General features: G+C 43.5%; 2 protein-coding genes across 2 annotated transcripts; both read right to left on the reverse strand.

The window, feature by feature from the left end:
- Positions 1-11,983: 11,983 nt before the first annotated feature.
- Positions 11,984-13,158, reverse strand: LOC120446089 (early nodulin-75). The gene has a single exon (XM_039626879.2). It carries the CDS (start codon positions 12,889-12,891, stop codon positions 12,091-12,093), a length of 801 nt encoding a protein of 266 aa, XP_039482813.1. The 5' UTR covers positions 12,892-13,158; the 3' UTR covers positions 11,984-12,090.
- Positions 13,159-13,167: 9 nt separating this feature from the next.
- On the reverse strand, positions 13,168-16,073 carry LOC120446088 (probable elongator complex protein 2). Its single transcript, XM_039626877.1, has 6 exons — positions 15,840-16,073; positions 15,004-15,787; positions 14,391-14,948; positions 14,011-14,314; positions 13,382-13,879; positions 13,168-13,323 (listed from the first exon to the last, which is right to left on the reverse strand). Exons 1-6 carry the CDS (start codon positions 15,960-15,962, stop codon positions 13,203-13,205), a joined length of 2,388 nt encoding a protein of 795 aa, XP_039482811.1. The 5' UTR covers positions 15,963-16,073; the 3' UTR covers positions 13,168-13,202.
- Positions 16,074-16,093: the final 20 nt, after the last annotated feature.

Genomic DNA, 16,093 nt, shown 5'->3' on the forward strand with positions numbered 1-16,093 from the left:
CGTGGCAACATGAATCGATTAACTTGCGTTGCTTCTATGTCTCTAGAGTCTGTATGCTTAATCTCAGCTTTCTAGCTTTTGTAGTTCCTGAGATCTCGACGTTCATACGAACGGACAGACGGACGGACAGACGGACGGACAAACGGACATGGCCAGATCGACTCGGCTATTGATCCTGATCAAGAATATATATACTTTATAGGGTCGGAAACGCTTCCTTCTGCCTGTTACATACTTTCCAACGAATCTAGTATACCCTTTTACTCTACGAGTAACGGGTGTAAATATAATACATAATATATAAAAATATTTTGAACTTACTATGGGGTTATAACTGGTTGACCTGATTTTTCCCGGTGCATCAGGAGCTTGCAGCCTAAAAGCAGGCAGCACACAGCAGGACATCCCGGCAGGCTTAAACACATCACGTCAGCGTGCTGTCAATGAGCAGCACTTGTACGGCCTGCCAAAGGATACTGTTCCCGAATGGTATCGGATGCGATGGGCTGGGGATTGTGCTTGGTCTGGGATTGGGTTGTGGTGCGGTGTGGTGTGGTGGGGAAGCTGGGATGGCTGGGAATCAGAGCACTGGGATGCGGTGGCCCTCAATGTGCCGCCGCCTTTTCCTCCAGCGACTTTCCGTTCGCACGCTCGCAAATGTTTTATAAGTCATTTTATGCATTTTTTCCTGTACGGGTATTTCCCTGCCTTGCAGCGTTATTTTCATTTGCTTTTCCTGCTTAAAAGGAGAGTGGCGAGCGAACGCAGAGATGCGAACTTTGGCCATTTATTTCTAGGATGATAATGGATAAAGCAAACGGGGTTCTTTATTAAAAACATCTCTTTTCAGTTGTAGTTTTCAACTACTTGGCAAACTGCTTGAAAATCCAAAACTAAATGAATGAATTGTGGAAAAGCATTATACTATATAAGGCTTTTTTGCTGAAGTATACGTGTTTCTGTTTATGATAAACAGCAATCAAATCAATTTAATTTGCAATCAATAGAAAATGTGACTTAAAGGTGCTTGAATTGAAGATTGCATTTGCAAACATAACTTAAAGTGGAGCTGATGCAGCTCTTCCAAAACTTGGCTATATAGCCCAGTCAACACGGCAAAAAGACCCGGTACAGGGTGAGAATTTTTTTGTGCTCATTTCCCATTTTCTTTTCATTTTTCGCTGGCGCTTTCCCTGCTGTTGCTTTTTGCCGGCGATACAGCCTGGTGCGCGCATGACTTGATGCTAACAATAGCACTCCGGCAACGGGTTGCACCCGAAGCATTGGATCCTTGGGAGTCCGGAGGCCAGGACATCACGCCATCAGCTCGCCTGGTTTGTCGACTTGTCGGGTTGTCGCTTCCTATGCCTCTGCCACCTCAGCTGCCTCATGCCGCGCATATACATACGCGTGTATATAGAACGCATTCGAGGACGAGCACACAGATTGACAGTCTTTTAATTAAGAAGCCGTCAAAGATGGCGCTGGCATGCTCTCCAGCTCACTGGGGTACCCTCGATCTGCGTGCGAACTGCGAACTGGGAACTGGGAACTGTTAACTGGGATCTGGGTACTGTGTACTGGGAACTGGCAAGTGGAAGCTGCAGCGATGTCACTGGCAATTATGCACCGACTGCAACAGGCAGCCCGCAAACGCAATTCAATTTAACGTTTATTCACAAATTAATTGAATTTTTGGTATTCATTGTGCGGCGTAACACGACGCACTTGGTCCTCGCCCACGGACTGAGAAGGAGTCTCTAGGACTCCGGCATCGAGGACCGAGGACTCTGGGCGATTGATTTATCATATGGCTGGCTAATTAACCGCACGCGCCAGCAGATGTTGTCAACAATTAAGTTGACACCTGACAGGCGAATGGAGGGCGTATTAAACCGATGGCATTTATTGGGGTATCTGCTCTTACCAGATATCTTTAATATTAATTACAATGTGCAATAATGCACTCGCCTATTGCAAGAGCTAGATATTTTAGAAGCTAAAAACTAATAACTAATGTGTATTACAGTCACTACTCCTAGGGAGCATTAATATTATTTTTTTTAAACTAACTTCATTTCCTACTTACCCAAAAAAACAAACCAAAGAGATATTGTTAAAATGTACTTTTATCGATAATGTTACGGCATAATCATAATTTGAGCGAATTTGTTAAAAGAGAGCTCGCTCCCTCTTATAAAGCTGCCTCGTTAGTGCCGACACTGATGCCCCAATTGAATATAAACTAATAAAGTTAATAATATCGCAACCCTCACTTGCCTGTTTTTGCCGAGCTCAGCTTATTTGAACTTTTGGAGCTCGTCGTTAGGTAACTTTTTTCGGCAACTTACCGCCTTACCCCCTTTTTCATCCATTTCCAGTATCTTTGATGGCGCAGCCTTGACAATTTATTCAGTCGCTGCTGTTTAACTTTGCCAGCGAAAAGTTTGCCGTCCTCGGACTATACGAAAAACAACTGCTCCAAAGCACTTATTTCGCTTATTTGCCAAAGGTAAGGAGCAGTTGCCGGTCATGTAATAATTGCATCTTGCTGTGAAGGGGCCAATAGATGCTCTAGATGTCCCTTCCAGAGTGCAGTTCAATTTCTAGTGACACTTGAACGGGCGGGGCAAGTCGAGCAAAGTGCAAGTTATACTTAAGAATGAAGGACTGTTCACGTGGAAAGACTGGTTTTAATGCATACACTTGCAAATCATTTGGGGGACCAAAATCTCGGGGTATTAAGACACAAACATCTGGACACAATATATTAATTTGGTTTGGAATTTAATTCAGGAGCTTTCTGCTTTATAAAGTCAACCGAACATAAACCATTTTACTTACTTCCACAATTAAGGGCAAGTAGCATATCACTTTTCTTTGCAATCTAAAATCGTCTGGTCTTCCTACCGAATGCCGTTTTAAAAGTAATCCTTAAATTTGTAAATATTTTGCGGTGTGTATTATGCAGAGAGGACTAAACTATATTAAAATGCAGTTATTTAAGACACTCGAGGGGCAGCTTATGCAAATCATGCACATAAATTTCGCAGCAACGACATCCTGGCAATTCATTCCTAACTTGGCCAAAACATTTGGCTGGCAAATACTTCACATTTGCCACTTTTCTGGCTGCTTGATTACTTATGCCACTCCACATATTCGCACACACATACATACATATGTAAGCCAACCGAGGCAGTGCAACAATGTGCATAAATTTAGCCAAACCGTAAAATGGCAGTCACCACGCCCCTGCGTATAAAGTGCCGAACGCTCACACACCAATACTATGAAACGAAGAGAAAGTTGAAACACATTTCGAACTGCGCCACTCTAACGCATAATTAATGTTTATTTTTGCACTTTAATTGGTTATTAGAAGTGAGACGGAGAAACTTTTAATGGCCCTGACAGGGCATCAGACTAAATACCAAAATACCATGTGGCAACACATTTCTTTTAAGTGCATAGAATTTGATGCTGATTGAACGCTATCGCCATTGGTAACCTCGGCGCGGCGAAAGCCTGTTTAATTGAAATAATTGACATTTTACGCCGCATGTGGCAAAGTTCCTCGTGTTAACTGGTAGCTTTGCTTGATATGCCCCATAATTAATGCTATTACTATCGCACAAAACTCCAAACTCCCTGGCAATCTGAGGGCCAGCAATTAGCACAATTAGGGGGGCACTTAAAAGTTAATATCAAATTCATAATCAATTTAGTGCGCCAATAAAGTAAACGAGTGTACAACAAGTTACTGCCGTTTTTCTGTAGCACTTAGAACACTTGGTTCCAAACAACCAACTTGACATGCACTCGATTAAAACTGTTCCACGCCCAATGGAAATATTTGAAAAGCAATCAATCGACAAATTTTCTATAAATAAAAAAAATCGTTACAAAAACATTTATATTATTTTTTAATCACTTCATTTCGAAAAGCAAGCTTGTCAATCATGCAAAACAGACAGAGGACAGCGTTTCCATTGCAAATGCTTTTTTAATCAATCCCTGCCAGTAATATATCCACTTAATATCATACTCTCCGAACGGTTAATGGTTTGAGAGCTTAACCAATTTCATTTTAGTACCACCTGCGGCACCTTATCAGCCGTCGAGTAAGTTAATGATCTTTCAATTAATTCCCTGGCAGTATTTGCACTGGCACTTTATTTGCTTCGCAGAATTGCCCGAGTGCGTTGCACTTTATTACTTTTTCACCCATTAATCCGGGCAAACACGGCCTCCACCCATCTCCACCCACTGCACACATGAGCAGACATAAGCACGTTATAATTATAACAGATTAATTAAATAAAGTGCACTTCCGCTGTCATTAACACAGCTCCCGAGCTCGGAGCCAGCTCATCATAATAGCTCGACTAAGCTCGAATCCCTACCCTTCGGCATTGTTTGCTGCCAGGAGCAGCAAACAGACAACAAGCTGGATGCATCTGCATCAGGTGAGCCGACAAAAGCAAATGCTCCGAGTGGAGTGGAGTTGAGTTGAGGCAACACCTCCTCCATTACCATCCGTCCTTTCCACTCCCATCTGTGCCATTCCGTGCCGTTCTGTGCCATCCCCAAGCCCAATCCGTTGACATTTGACAACAGGAGTCAAACCGAGGGCGAGGTCACTTCTCCCGGCGGGCGGCCAAAGCTAGTTTATGGTCAACTAGGTGGCCCCTAAGTCCACTCCCGCCGGTGGCTTCGGGTGTGGGCAAGTCCCAGCTGATCCCCATCACCAGAATGAAGTGTTGTCACCGGAGGAGCTGGCTGTGATTGCTCAATCACTGACTCTCGCTAGCAAAAAAAGGTCCAAACAACCTTCTTTAAACAGACTGGGTTAATAAACATTTTTAACTTATATATGTACCTAGTTCCACAACAAAATCGAAAATGGAAATATTTTGGTAGTATCTATGGGCATGTATAGTTATTGCCCAAACATCGATTTTAATAAATTCCATTAGAGACAAAGTCGAAATGCTTTGATTTTCAGAATAAGTTCAAGCGTTCTTATAAATAAAAGTTGAGTATTTTCAACGCACAATGCTTTTCCTTTCACTGAATATTCCCATTCACTAGAAATCCATTGCTTTCGGGATTTGGCAAAAAACTCTCCACATTCATTGCTATATGAAATGGCATTTCCTTGTCGAGTGCCGTGACTTCTGCTCGGAATTCGAAGTGAGGAGTAGTTACTGCAATTGCATTGTCTCAGCACTGACAACCGTTTGGCCAAGGCAAAAATGATCCCCACCCTGTCATCAGTAACCATTTCACCCATTTAACCCACCCACTCACTTACACACACATCAAACACATGTGCACACAATGGCACTCGAGTTGTCTGTAGTTCTTGGCAGTGGCGCATCCAGGAAGTTGGCTGGGGTGTATGCAGATTTTCCATTACAACGAATACATATTATATTGTACTCTAATAATTATTGCAGAATTTAAAAAAAAACCTAATTATAAAGGAGTAATTTTGGAGTATCTTAGAATTGTGCCTAATAAAAGTATGGTTTTTTTTTAGTGCCCACCCCCTCGTACGCCACTGGTTGTTAGTGCTGCTTTTGCCTTTGTCTGACGTCGAGTGTATCCGAGCTTTGTTGGCAAGTGTTGCTTTGTGCTCGCGACTTGCGATGAACTCATAATTTGAACTCTGACATCGGCGAGAGCGACATGCAAAGGACCCGCTAGATAAGGGCTAAAAATCAATACTGCAGCGCTGCAGAAATATTTGTTAATGGCAGAGTGCATGTTCGCCATTAGCAGTCCGCTCAAGTTGAACTTGCAAATCGCATTTCCGCATAACATTTTGCATTATAGCAATTTGTTGGGAAAATAAATGGCCGCTGCTGCTAATACTGTTGGCAAACAATTGGCCCCACCCAATGATCCACTTTCCTCCCGCCCACCAAAGTAATATCAATTAGCGCCACTCGTGCGATTGATGGATGCATAATTTACACGGCGCGGGCGGAGCGCTCTATACAAATTACGTGCAGCGTGTAATATGACAGTCGACGCCGTTCAAACAGCCATCGCTCACTCCGAAGGGGGATTTTGGGGGTCTGGATCAAACTCCCCCTACACCCTTCAACAGGCGGGATGATATGGGGGCCCAGATGAGTGCCGAGGCAGCCCATCCGTTCTGACAGCAGCAGGTGCTGCCATTCGCCATTCGCCATTCGCCAGTTGCCAGTCGCCCTTAAACTCCACTTAGAAAAACATTACAGCTCAATAAGTTAGACATTAGAACTTACATAATAGCACTGTGCACTGAGATGGTCTTTAGATTCAGTATCCTATAGCTTCAAGAAATTTTCTCGCACTCAAACTTTAAAGGGAGCTGATTTACCTCACAGGTCGTTGCACAATTACCCTCTCTAAAAAATCTTGGCATAACAGTTAGCCAGAAAACCATTAACAGAAATAAATATATCATTAAAACCCCAACACGAATTCTTCATTAAAAAAAGTGTATACAATATTACAGAAAAATATCTAAAAACATAATCATTGCAATTTCCTTTTTTATTATTATTTTCCTTTATTTATAAAACATACTCTAAAAAATTTGGAATATTCATAATAAAATCCAGCACTCTCATAAATTATGAGTCAAATTAATAGAGACAGATTTTCGACCATGTTTATTTAACTTTTAAGTGTTAAGCTATAAAAATATGTAAGCAACTTGCCGTTCATCGTTGTATAATGTTTACCAAATTAAGGAGAAATAAACGCACGTAAATGATGGGTAATTTTCCCCTTTAATGACGATTCGAGAATCTTTTTTAAGTGTTCCCAGGCAGTTTCTTCTGGTGGCAAGACGTCCCCGACCGCATAATTTGCGGCAAAGCCCCGAGGAAATGTCGCCGCTAAAGTTGCGGCTGTGTTTCCTCGAAGTTTCCCATTCTCGAGCGGCAGAAACACACAAGCATACTTATAAACTTGCCGTCGGAGTTGTTCGGCATAAAAATTTATCATCTTTTCAGTCGGGAGCGGGTCTGTCCTCGCCGTGGAAATTAACTTAAAGGCCTTAAAGCAGTGCGCTTTTAATGTTGTTAAGTCAAAGTTGATTTTCTCGGCTTAACCCGGTTCTCTTTTGTCCCTTTTTTTTTTAGAGACGACCAGTGCCAACCACATCAATCGACTGGCACAGCTTTGCTCTTAAACGAGCTCAGCAGAATATTGAATTTATAAATCCCCGTGATATGGCGCGAATTTGTTTGACTGACAAATCTATTCGCCGCCCTTCATGAAGTCGCAAAAAGCGAATTTTTATATTGACACATCAGCGTAAACAAATTAACTTTAACCCCCTGCAGCTGCAGCCAGTGAAAAGCCGTAAAAAATGCGAAAATGAGAAAAAATCCGTGACAGCTGAACGAACTGAGGCGGATGCACGGAGTTACCAGTTCGATTTAAATGCCATAAACCGAATGCCCTCCGGATTATTATGCAAGGACATATTTAATTAAAAAACATATTTAACACTTTTTCCTTCATTTTCAAATGCACACTGAATCGCGCGTTACTCACAGCTCACTTTTTTGCCAGCGGGCATATTTTATTTGACTATAAATGCATTAACTTTATGCTAAATATATTGTTAACTGCGCTTTAAAACTATTTGAATGAAAAATATTTCAATGTAGTTCCTCAAGTAATTATGATAAATTCGCCTTATTACTATAAAAATATTTAAATCAACTTAAACGAATTAACTCGAAAGAATGCGAAAAATGTTAAATCAATTCGATAATCCATTTCAGCTGATATGTTGGCCTATTGTATATAAAGATGGCAGTTGGCCCATTTCACAGTCGACTTAAATCTTAATTTATTTTCCTTAGAAGGGAGCCTTGAAAATACCATTACCGGCGGTCCGTCGCGTAAAATTGGATCACAGCAGCCTGCAAATAGGATAATTTCAGGACGAAATAAAAGTTATGGATGCAATGCATTACAGATGTCCAGCCGAATGGCTTTTCAGGCGAGGCATTTCGAGGCAGGCATATTGATAAAAAACATGAAATTGTCAGCGGGCAGGAAAAGTGTCCGAAAAGCGAAATGAAAGCACTGGCAATAAGGGAAATCGTAAATGCTGGAAAAACGCCCGTTGGCTCCTGCATTCGGGCCATTTCCCTGCGGTGGTGCAGTGGTTTCTGTGGAATTGCTGGCATCATGATGAGCCCGGTAGGTGATGATGGGGCTGTTTTTCTGTTGACAGTACACAAAAGCGTTTGCTCTCACATTTTTTGCAAATTTTCAACTGCAATCAAGGAGTGTTGAAAATGGCCGAAAGCGATTCGGGCATGAAACAATTGAAATTGTTTTCGATTCCATTCAGCAAACACAAATTGCACCGGTATTTAAACAGGGCTCAAAGTGGCGGCCAAACATCACGGCATAAGTCCGACGTTTAAGCCAATCCCCAGTTCAGGCTCATTGTCAAGAGCAGGACTCTAAATGCTGCAAGCCGACTGTGTAATTATCTTTTTGCAGTTATGAACACAACGCCCCGGTAAATACTCGTATATATGGTATGCTGGCTCCATGTTGCAGGTTGCAGGTTGCAGCCCAAAAAAATTGAGAAAAAACTATCTTCTAGAGGCCCTCGAGTTTTTCGAATACTTTTTTGGGTGGCTGCAATTTGCAAGTGGCAAACAGTTGTTACCAATCTTTTTTCTGCCTCCTCACTTTTTCTGTCTGGTTAGCTTGCAGCACACGTAATTAAAAATTCATCATACGCCATGTTGACTGCGACCGACTCGAACAAAAAAAAGAGCAGGAAATGAAGCTGGGGCAAAAACACGGCGAGTGGGAGGAGCTAAATGAACTTCAAACTTTTTGCAGCAAAACTAATTGGAAAACAATTAAGGTTAACCCACTTTCAAAGGCTTCGTAGACAAATGGGAACGGACTAGCACACTAAATTGACCAGGCTACAGGTTACGGGCTATGGGTTACGGGTTACGGGTTACAGGTTTATATTACAATATTTATAATCAAAATCCACAACATCGCGAGTTCATTTTTTCCCTTTTCCTCGTTTTCTGTTGCGCCAAAACTTTTAACTTGCTACTTTTACCAGTTTTTCCTGTTGTCTTGTTAAACTTGCCCTTTTATCCACCACCCGAGCAAACAAAACTATGGGAATTTGCTACGGGTTCCTGCAGGATTGTGGAAACAGGAGCACAGCGTGGTCAGGTAATTGAAAAACTTTGAACGCTTGGGCTTTTGGGCTTAGCAGGCCGAAAGTTTTCGATTTGAAGTTTCGCTTGTTACAACGGCAAATGCGCCAAAGAGCAGTGCTATTGGTGGCTCAATCAATTGGCGATTTAAATTGGGCCACCAGCTCCAGTCCCCCGCAGCACTTCGAACTGGGGCCAAATGCGCCGCTCCATGCTCCATTCGCATCAATAGGCTTTGTCGCAGTTTTTGGGCCTCGGCGATGGCTGCTCGGCAGCTTCCGGTTCGCCCCCGCTTGCATGTTCGTGCCTGTCGCGTTCGTGCTGCCAAAAAAACGGAAATGCACAAATCATGGAGCGCGTGACATTGTTGTTGGTGCAGCCAAAGCGGAAATACGAGCGAAACATATGTGGGGGCGTGCGGCCGCAGAGGGGAAAGGGGGATGCCTTTGTGATGGCGAATAGCAGGGGGGAAATATATGGATATGGCTGGCATACGCTAACTCTCCGGAATAATTAATTTTCAAAGAATTTCGGGATCCAGTGGAGTCGTGGAGAGCCCACAGACTTGGGTCAGGGTTTTTGCTTAATCGGTAAGTCACCCAAACAAGAGTAGAACAGCTGCTGCAGAACCACGGGTTACAATCAAATCCGCAATGCATTTTTTTCTAGTAAATTCCATTTTATTAAAAATTGTGTGATTTTTTTACATTTGTTAGTAAAAAATTCATTCATTCAAACTTATGTTTAACCCAAAATAACCCTAGCTTCAATAAAACCAAAGTAAATAAGAAAAAATAATGCAATCCTATAACTCCATAAAGAAACTGCTTTTCCAAAAAGTGTCAACTTAGTTTTTGCCTGCGATGAAGTTCGTTTCTCGAAAGGATTAATTGTTCGTACTAATCCATCCACCTGATTCTAGGATGTGCAACTTTTTTTCTTAGAAACCGCTTAGTTCCCACAATTTTAGAGCAATTTTTTCGCAGCTGAAGCAAGATTGGACGTCAAGTCAAACAAAAAACTATGGCAGACAAACAGAAAGCGCAACCCGAGCGAAATCCACTACTGACACACATGCAAACGAAAGGATCTGAGGACTTCGGTGGGGAAGTAGGATGCAGGATGCTGGATGTTGGATGCTGTATGCTGTATGCTGTATGCTGTATGCTGGATTCTGGATGTGGTGGTGATGGAGAAGGGGGCAATATGTTTACACATGTTATGGCTAGAATGGCTTCAGTTTCCACTGCTCCAGTGGCTGTCAGCAACTCTGGGGCACGTTCGCTGCAATTGAAACTTAAACTTTTTCCGCAGAATGCAAAATTGTTGCAACAATAACAAATGGCGGGACTAAGAAAATAAATAAAGAGTGGAATCATGCCACAGCACAATGCAAGTTGAACAAAAGTTTCGGCGCAAATGCATGAATGTATGGATTTTTTCCGTGCAACTTTCAGCGGAAGCGGAAACGCGTGTAGCGCCATTGCAATGGCCGCTTTGTTTGCCAATATTTAACTCAAAATAAAACGCGTGCGAAGAGCGCTGTACTGTAAACAATTTATCCTGATTACACCAAATATAAACTATATAACAGTTCATGAATATAGTGGCATTTCATTAGTAACCAAATGAACTAACAATTAGGAATTTGTAACTATTCACTATTATCTATTTAAAATTTTATAAGATAATAATTATAATAATATAACATTATGAAGTGTATTATAGTGTATTTCAAGCCATATATCTTTCAAAACCAATAACTTCATGCAACGTTAAAGTGATTTACATGGAACTTTTATGAAAATCTTCGAAAGGTTGCTAGCCATATATTAAAGATAACAAAATTGAATTTAAGTTCACCATAAAACATTTTGAATGTCAACAGGACATTGGTACTTTTTAGACCACCCGGTAAAAACATTACAAAAGTATTAACAAAAGAAGTGCTCATTCTCAACAAAAACCATGTTCCTCTGAACAGGAACTAAAACTTTTTTATGTGTAATCCCGAAAATAAACCAATCATGGAGGCAACATTTTTCGCGGTTTTTCAGCTCCGTGCGATGTGAACAAGCGTAGAAGGAAGTCCCGGATCCATCGAGCATCGAGCCATGGGAGCAGTGGGCTCCATGGCACTGTGAAACCACCCCCCGCGGGATATTGCCAACTTTGAATAGGTGCGAGGACAATCGACCTCCGACGTGGCCTAAATGCAATTCAATAGTTAACTTTCTACCCATTGTGGCAGCCGGAACAATGCAGTGCAGGTTTATGCGCTTATCTATGAGGCGGTTCAACGACATTCGTCGGGAAGGAGATAGAGTTATAGATAGAGATATGGAAGTTGCCTAGAAGTGGAGTTGTGGACTCCACGAAAACATAATTAAAGTGCCAGTGAAAGATGGCCGCCAGCCAATTAACCGCATTTCCAGCTCCACTCCGCTCCTTTTCATCCCATCCCGAAAGTTTGGACAACAATGATGCTGCTGCTGAAGCTTTAGCCAGAAGCCAATGGCAATCATAAAGTCAGTTGGAGCACGGAAATTGCAAGCTGCGGTTTAAAAGGTGGCACGCTCTGGCCATAACTCAGCACCTCGCTCCACTCCAGGCACCACTCCCGACTCCTCACTCCGCCGCGCTTCAAACTCCCTATCCCGGACACGTGGCCATGGCTGCTGTCTTGGCCCAAAACTATGCAGCACCAGCTAAACGGAAATTGCAAACTGCGGCTCCTTGTGCTCGCTCCAGACCATTTTTATTTATTTCTCATTTAACAACCACCTTGGGAGGACTGGTCAGTGAAAACGCTCGCTTTGTAATTATACATATTTAATGCACTTTGTAAAACGGATACACTTTGTGGCCCACCGTTCTATTGGTGCAGACTGAGGTTGAAATGTTGGTTCTGGAGTTGGTATGCCAACGGCTCATTCTCCTGAGCAACTTCCAGATCGATTTTCTGGGAGTTCTTCAGTTCATGATCGATGTGTTGGGGCTTCTGCTCCACTGGTCTCAAAGCAACCAAATGTCCATGCTCGGAGTTCTGGTGCTGCACCTGCTGCTGGACTTCAAGCTCCAGACGGTGAGGTGGCTTCTGGTCAACCGGCTTGATCTCGACCTCCAAATAGTGAGGAGGCTTCTGTTCCACCTGCTTGATTTCTAGTTCCACCTGATGATTTGGCGAAGAATGTTGCTGCTGCTGCTTAATCTCGACCTCTAAGTGCTGAGAAGGCTTCTGCTCCACTGGCTTGACGCCCAATGAAACCAAATGTCCCTGGGGAGAGTTCTGGTCGTGGTGCGGCTTCACCTCAAACTCCAATCGCTGAGGTGGCTTCTGCTCCACAGGCTTGATCTCAAAGTCCAAGGTGTGAGGAGGTCTCGACTCCACCTGAGAAATAGGAGAAGAACTCTGCTCCTTGATCTTATGTTCCAGGTGCTGAGGCTGCTTGTGCTCCACATGCTTGATTTCCGTTTCGACCTGGTTGCTCGACTGAGAGTTGTGGTGCTCTGGCTGGAATTCAATCTCCATGTTCTGGTGCTTCTGGCCTGGTGGCCGTACCTTCGCAAATATATGAGCGTACTGATCATGTTCACTATCTTGTTTCGGCATCAGCCTGACTGGCGGAGCCGCCAAAACTGTACCGATAAGTGCCAAAACTATTGCTGCCCTCATGTTGAATTGTTGCCAACAAACTGTGATTGAAGCTATTTTACCATTCTACTTAAATACCCAAATCGACGTGCTTGCAGCGCCAATATTCTGCAGCTAATTAGGCGTCAATAACATCTTATCAGAGCACGTATAACAGGAGCCACGGGGAGAACCCTGAACACAGCTAATTGCAGCAGATTAGATAGCGAAATTCAGATAAATCAGGCGAGACGAGCGAAACCCATCCCCTATCCACTCTGTCTGCAGATGATACAGACGTCTAATTAAACGCAGCGGTTGGAGTTAATAAGGCTACTTTAATCCACATGGAGTCAAACTGATGTGAGCTTAATGTCGTAGATGCGCACTAAGTGATCCTCACCACAACTCGCAAGCTGGAGTTCTTTTCCAGGGCGGAACTGCAGACGCCGAACTGTGAGATGATGAGCTTGGCTAAAAGTTAACAAAACATATATATTAGAGCACATTAATAATGGAAACTTAAACCAACCTCTTATTCAAATCGCTGAGTAACTTCCAATCTCCTCGAACAAACTGATATATCTTTATCAGACCAGTTTCCGTTCCCATAGCAAGAATGTATGTGTCATCTGTACCACTAAGATAAGCATTGGAAAAAGCCACAGCTGTGATTGACTCATTTTTAAGGTCTAGAATTCCATTCGCCTGCCAGCCATTTAGCGAAGACTCCTTGCAGTCTTCTTCCTTTTTCCAAACCACTACTTTTCCATCTCTTGAGCTCGTCACAAAGTATTGACCATCATGCGACCAATCACAAGACCAAATGATGCGTGTATGAACTCCATTGGTCTTGTCAGTGCTGGCCACCAGTTGATAGCCCACCGAGGAATCCTGCCTCTCGTAGAGACACCAGCGACGATCCCGGGAAACTGATAGCAGATATCGTGAATCGGGGGAGAATCTAAGTTGGGTCACAGTCAACTGGTGCCCACTCAGCTTCTGCATTTGTTTCCAATTCGAAGGGTTCCTGAAAAAGGGGAACATCAGTTCGTTCTTAACATTCTAATGTGCACCACTAAGCAATGATTCAAACTAAGCAAACTAAGTAATGCTTAATGAAATTTTATATCAAGCTGTAAATTCTGCAGTTATACCCACCATAAAATAATCTGAGCATGCTCGGCATTGCTCGCTTTGCAAGTGGAGGCCAAGACGGAACCATCTGCAGTGGCGGCTAGTGCAAAAATTTCGTAGCCATGGCCATAAAGCTTCTGCAGCTCGGGCCAAAGTGTATTCTGCATTAAAGTCTCTTCCTGCGGCGGCGTTTCCAAAGCAATAGGCACAAAGTAATTGTCCGGGTATTCATCTTTACCCTTACTGGTCGACTCCACTGCTGATTCGACTTTGTAGATAGCCTTGTTGGATAATCCCAAAGAAGGCACGGAAGCTCCTTTGGGAAGAGCTATATAAAGTTAAATAAATTAAAAGGTAAGTAAAGTAAAGACTCGGAGAGTAATATAATCCTTCAGCTGACTTACAATCCATGAGGACGTCTCGCGCGTCATCATTTTCTATCCCACTGATGTGACGAAAGTTCTCAATGAAGTTGGCTGGCGCTTGAAAAGTCCGCACAATCTTTTCCTCTGCTCCACTAGCGAATTTATAACGTGAAAGCAAAGCCAACGCCTGCATATCGTATCCATGAATTTGTGGGCGTGCCAGCTCATGCCAAGTGGGATTAGTTCCATCCTGCAGCCACGGAGCGTGCAGTCGAGTTGTTTGGTCTGCAGACGCGGTCATCAAATAGGCGCCGCTATGTTCCCAAGCCAGATCCCTCACTTCGCCATAATGACCACCCACAATGACATTTGGGGTCCAGAGCTGAGGTCGATTTGGATCCTGGTTCCAAATATGAAATCCTCCCTGGTAGCTGTGGGCCATGATCGAGTGTCCATCGCCGGAGAACTTTCCACCATAGAAGCCCACGGAGTTTCCACCCACTTCGCCTACGCGAACTTCTTCTAACCAAACGCCATCCTCCGTCGGTGCCCAAATTATGACGGTCTTGTCAATAGAGGCGGATAGCAGACGGAGCTCTAGAGGGTTGAGGTTTGAGAAAGGTATTTGTGGAGATCAATTGTTGTGACTTACCTTGTTCCGGTGTTTTGTGCCAGTGAACCCCATAAATCCATCCCTCGTGCCCATATAGAACCGATTCCAAGCTCACTGCATACCAGGCCTCTTTTCCCAGTTGCAGTATCTTTTCCTCCACCTTTATCTCATCGTCGTTCTTGCTCAATTGGAGCAGATCAACCTGATTCTTTTGCATTTGCTCCTGGCTGCGCGGCGCGATTCTCCAGAGACGAATAAAGTTATCCTGCGAGCCACTGGCCAGCAGCAAATCCTCTCCATCGACAACGAAATCCAGACCTCGAACCCAATCTTCGTGGCCAGTGAGCTTGTGCACGCGTTGGAACTGCCGACCCACTGGATCTCCACCACCTGCGGCTACTATCTGTTCCGTCCACAAGGAAACTGTCTCATCATCGCCACTGAAGGCCAGCAAAACCTGGTTGCTCTTGGGCAGCAGCTTCAGGCGAAGGGAAAAGCAGAATCCGCCGGATAAGGATATGGTTTGAAAGCACACACAATCATTTTCTTGGAAAGTCCACAATTTGATTGTGCTATCTGCTGCTGCGGTTGCCAAAAGCCAGGACCCATCCTGTTGGCGGACTCCATCCACAGCATTTACGCCACTGGTGTGTCCTTCGAGAGGGAAGCTCTTGGTGGTTCCCGTTTCATCCATTTCCCAGAGAAACGCCTTTGCATCATCGCCGCCGGAGAGAAGTTTGTCGCAATCCAACCACCTCACAGTGTTCACTCGCTTTGTGTGCTCCACCAGAGTGAACCGGACCTTGGCTGAGTTGCCTTGAAACTAATAAATGGTTAGATATACTAAATCTTCTTGTGAAACCACCAGTTCGTACTTTTGGATCCATTATGGCTATGGCATTACAGGCTCCATAGGCAATCCAACCATTTGGACCCCAATCCGCGCATTCCGTGCAGCGGTTGCAGGCCACTGAAGTATGCAGATTCTCCACTTGCATGCTGCTTTTCTTTATGACCGCTTTTAATGTTTAATAACAATTAAATTTGAATTGAAAGTCGGCAAAATTGTTTTGTTTTGGCACATGTGCTCCAAAAGCAGCAGTGGTTCTAAAACTGTCACATCTGTTTA

The sequence above is a fragment of the Drosophila santomea genome, chromosome 2R, assembly GCF_016746245.2.
Source record: "Drosophila santomea strain STO CAGO 1482 chromosome 2R, Prin_Dsan_1.1, whole genome shotgun sequence".
In the NCBI taxonomy this organism is placed as follows: Eukaryota; Metazoa; Arthropoda; class Insecta; order Diptera; family Drosophilidae; genus Drosophila; species Drosophila santomea.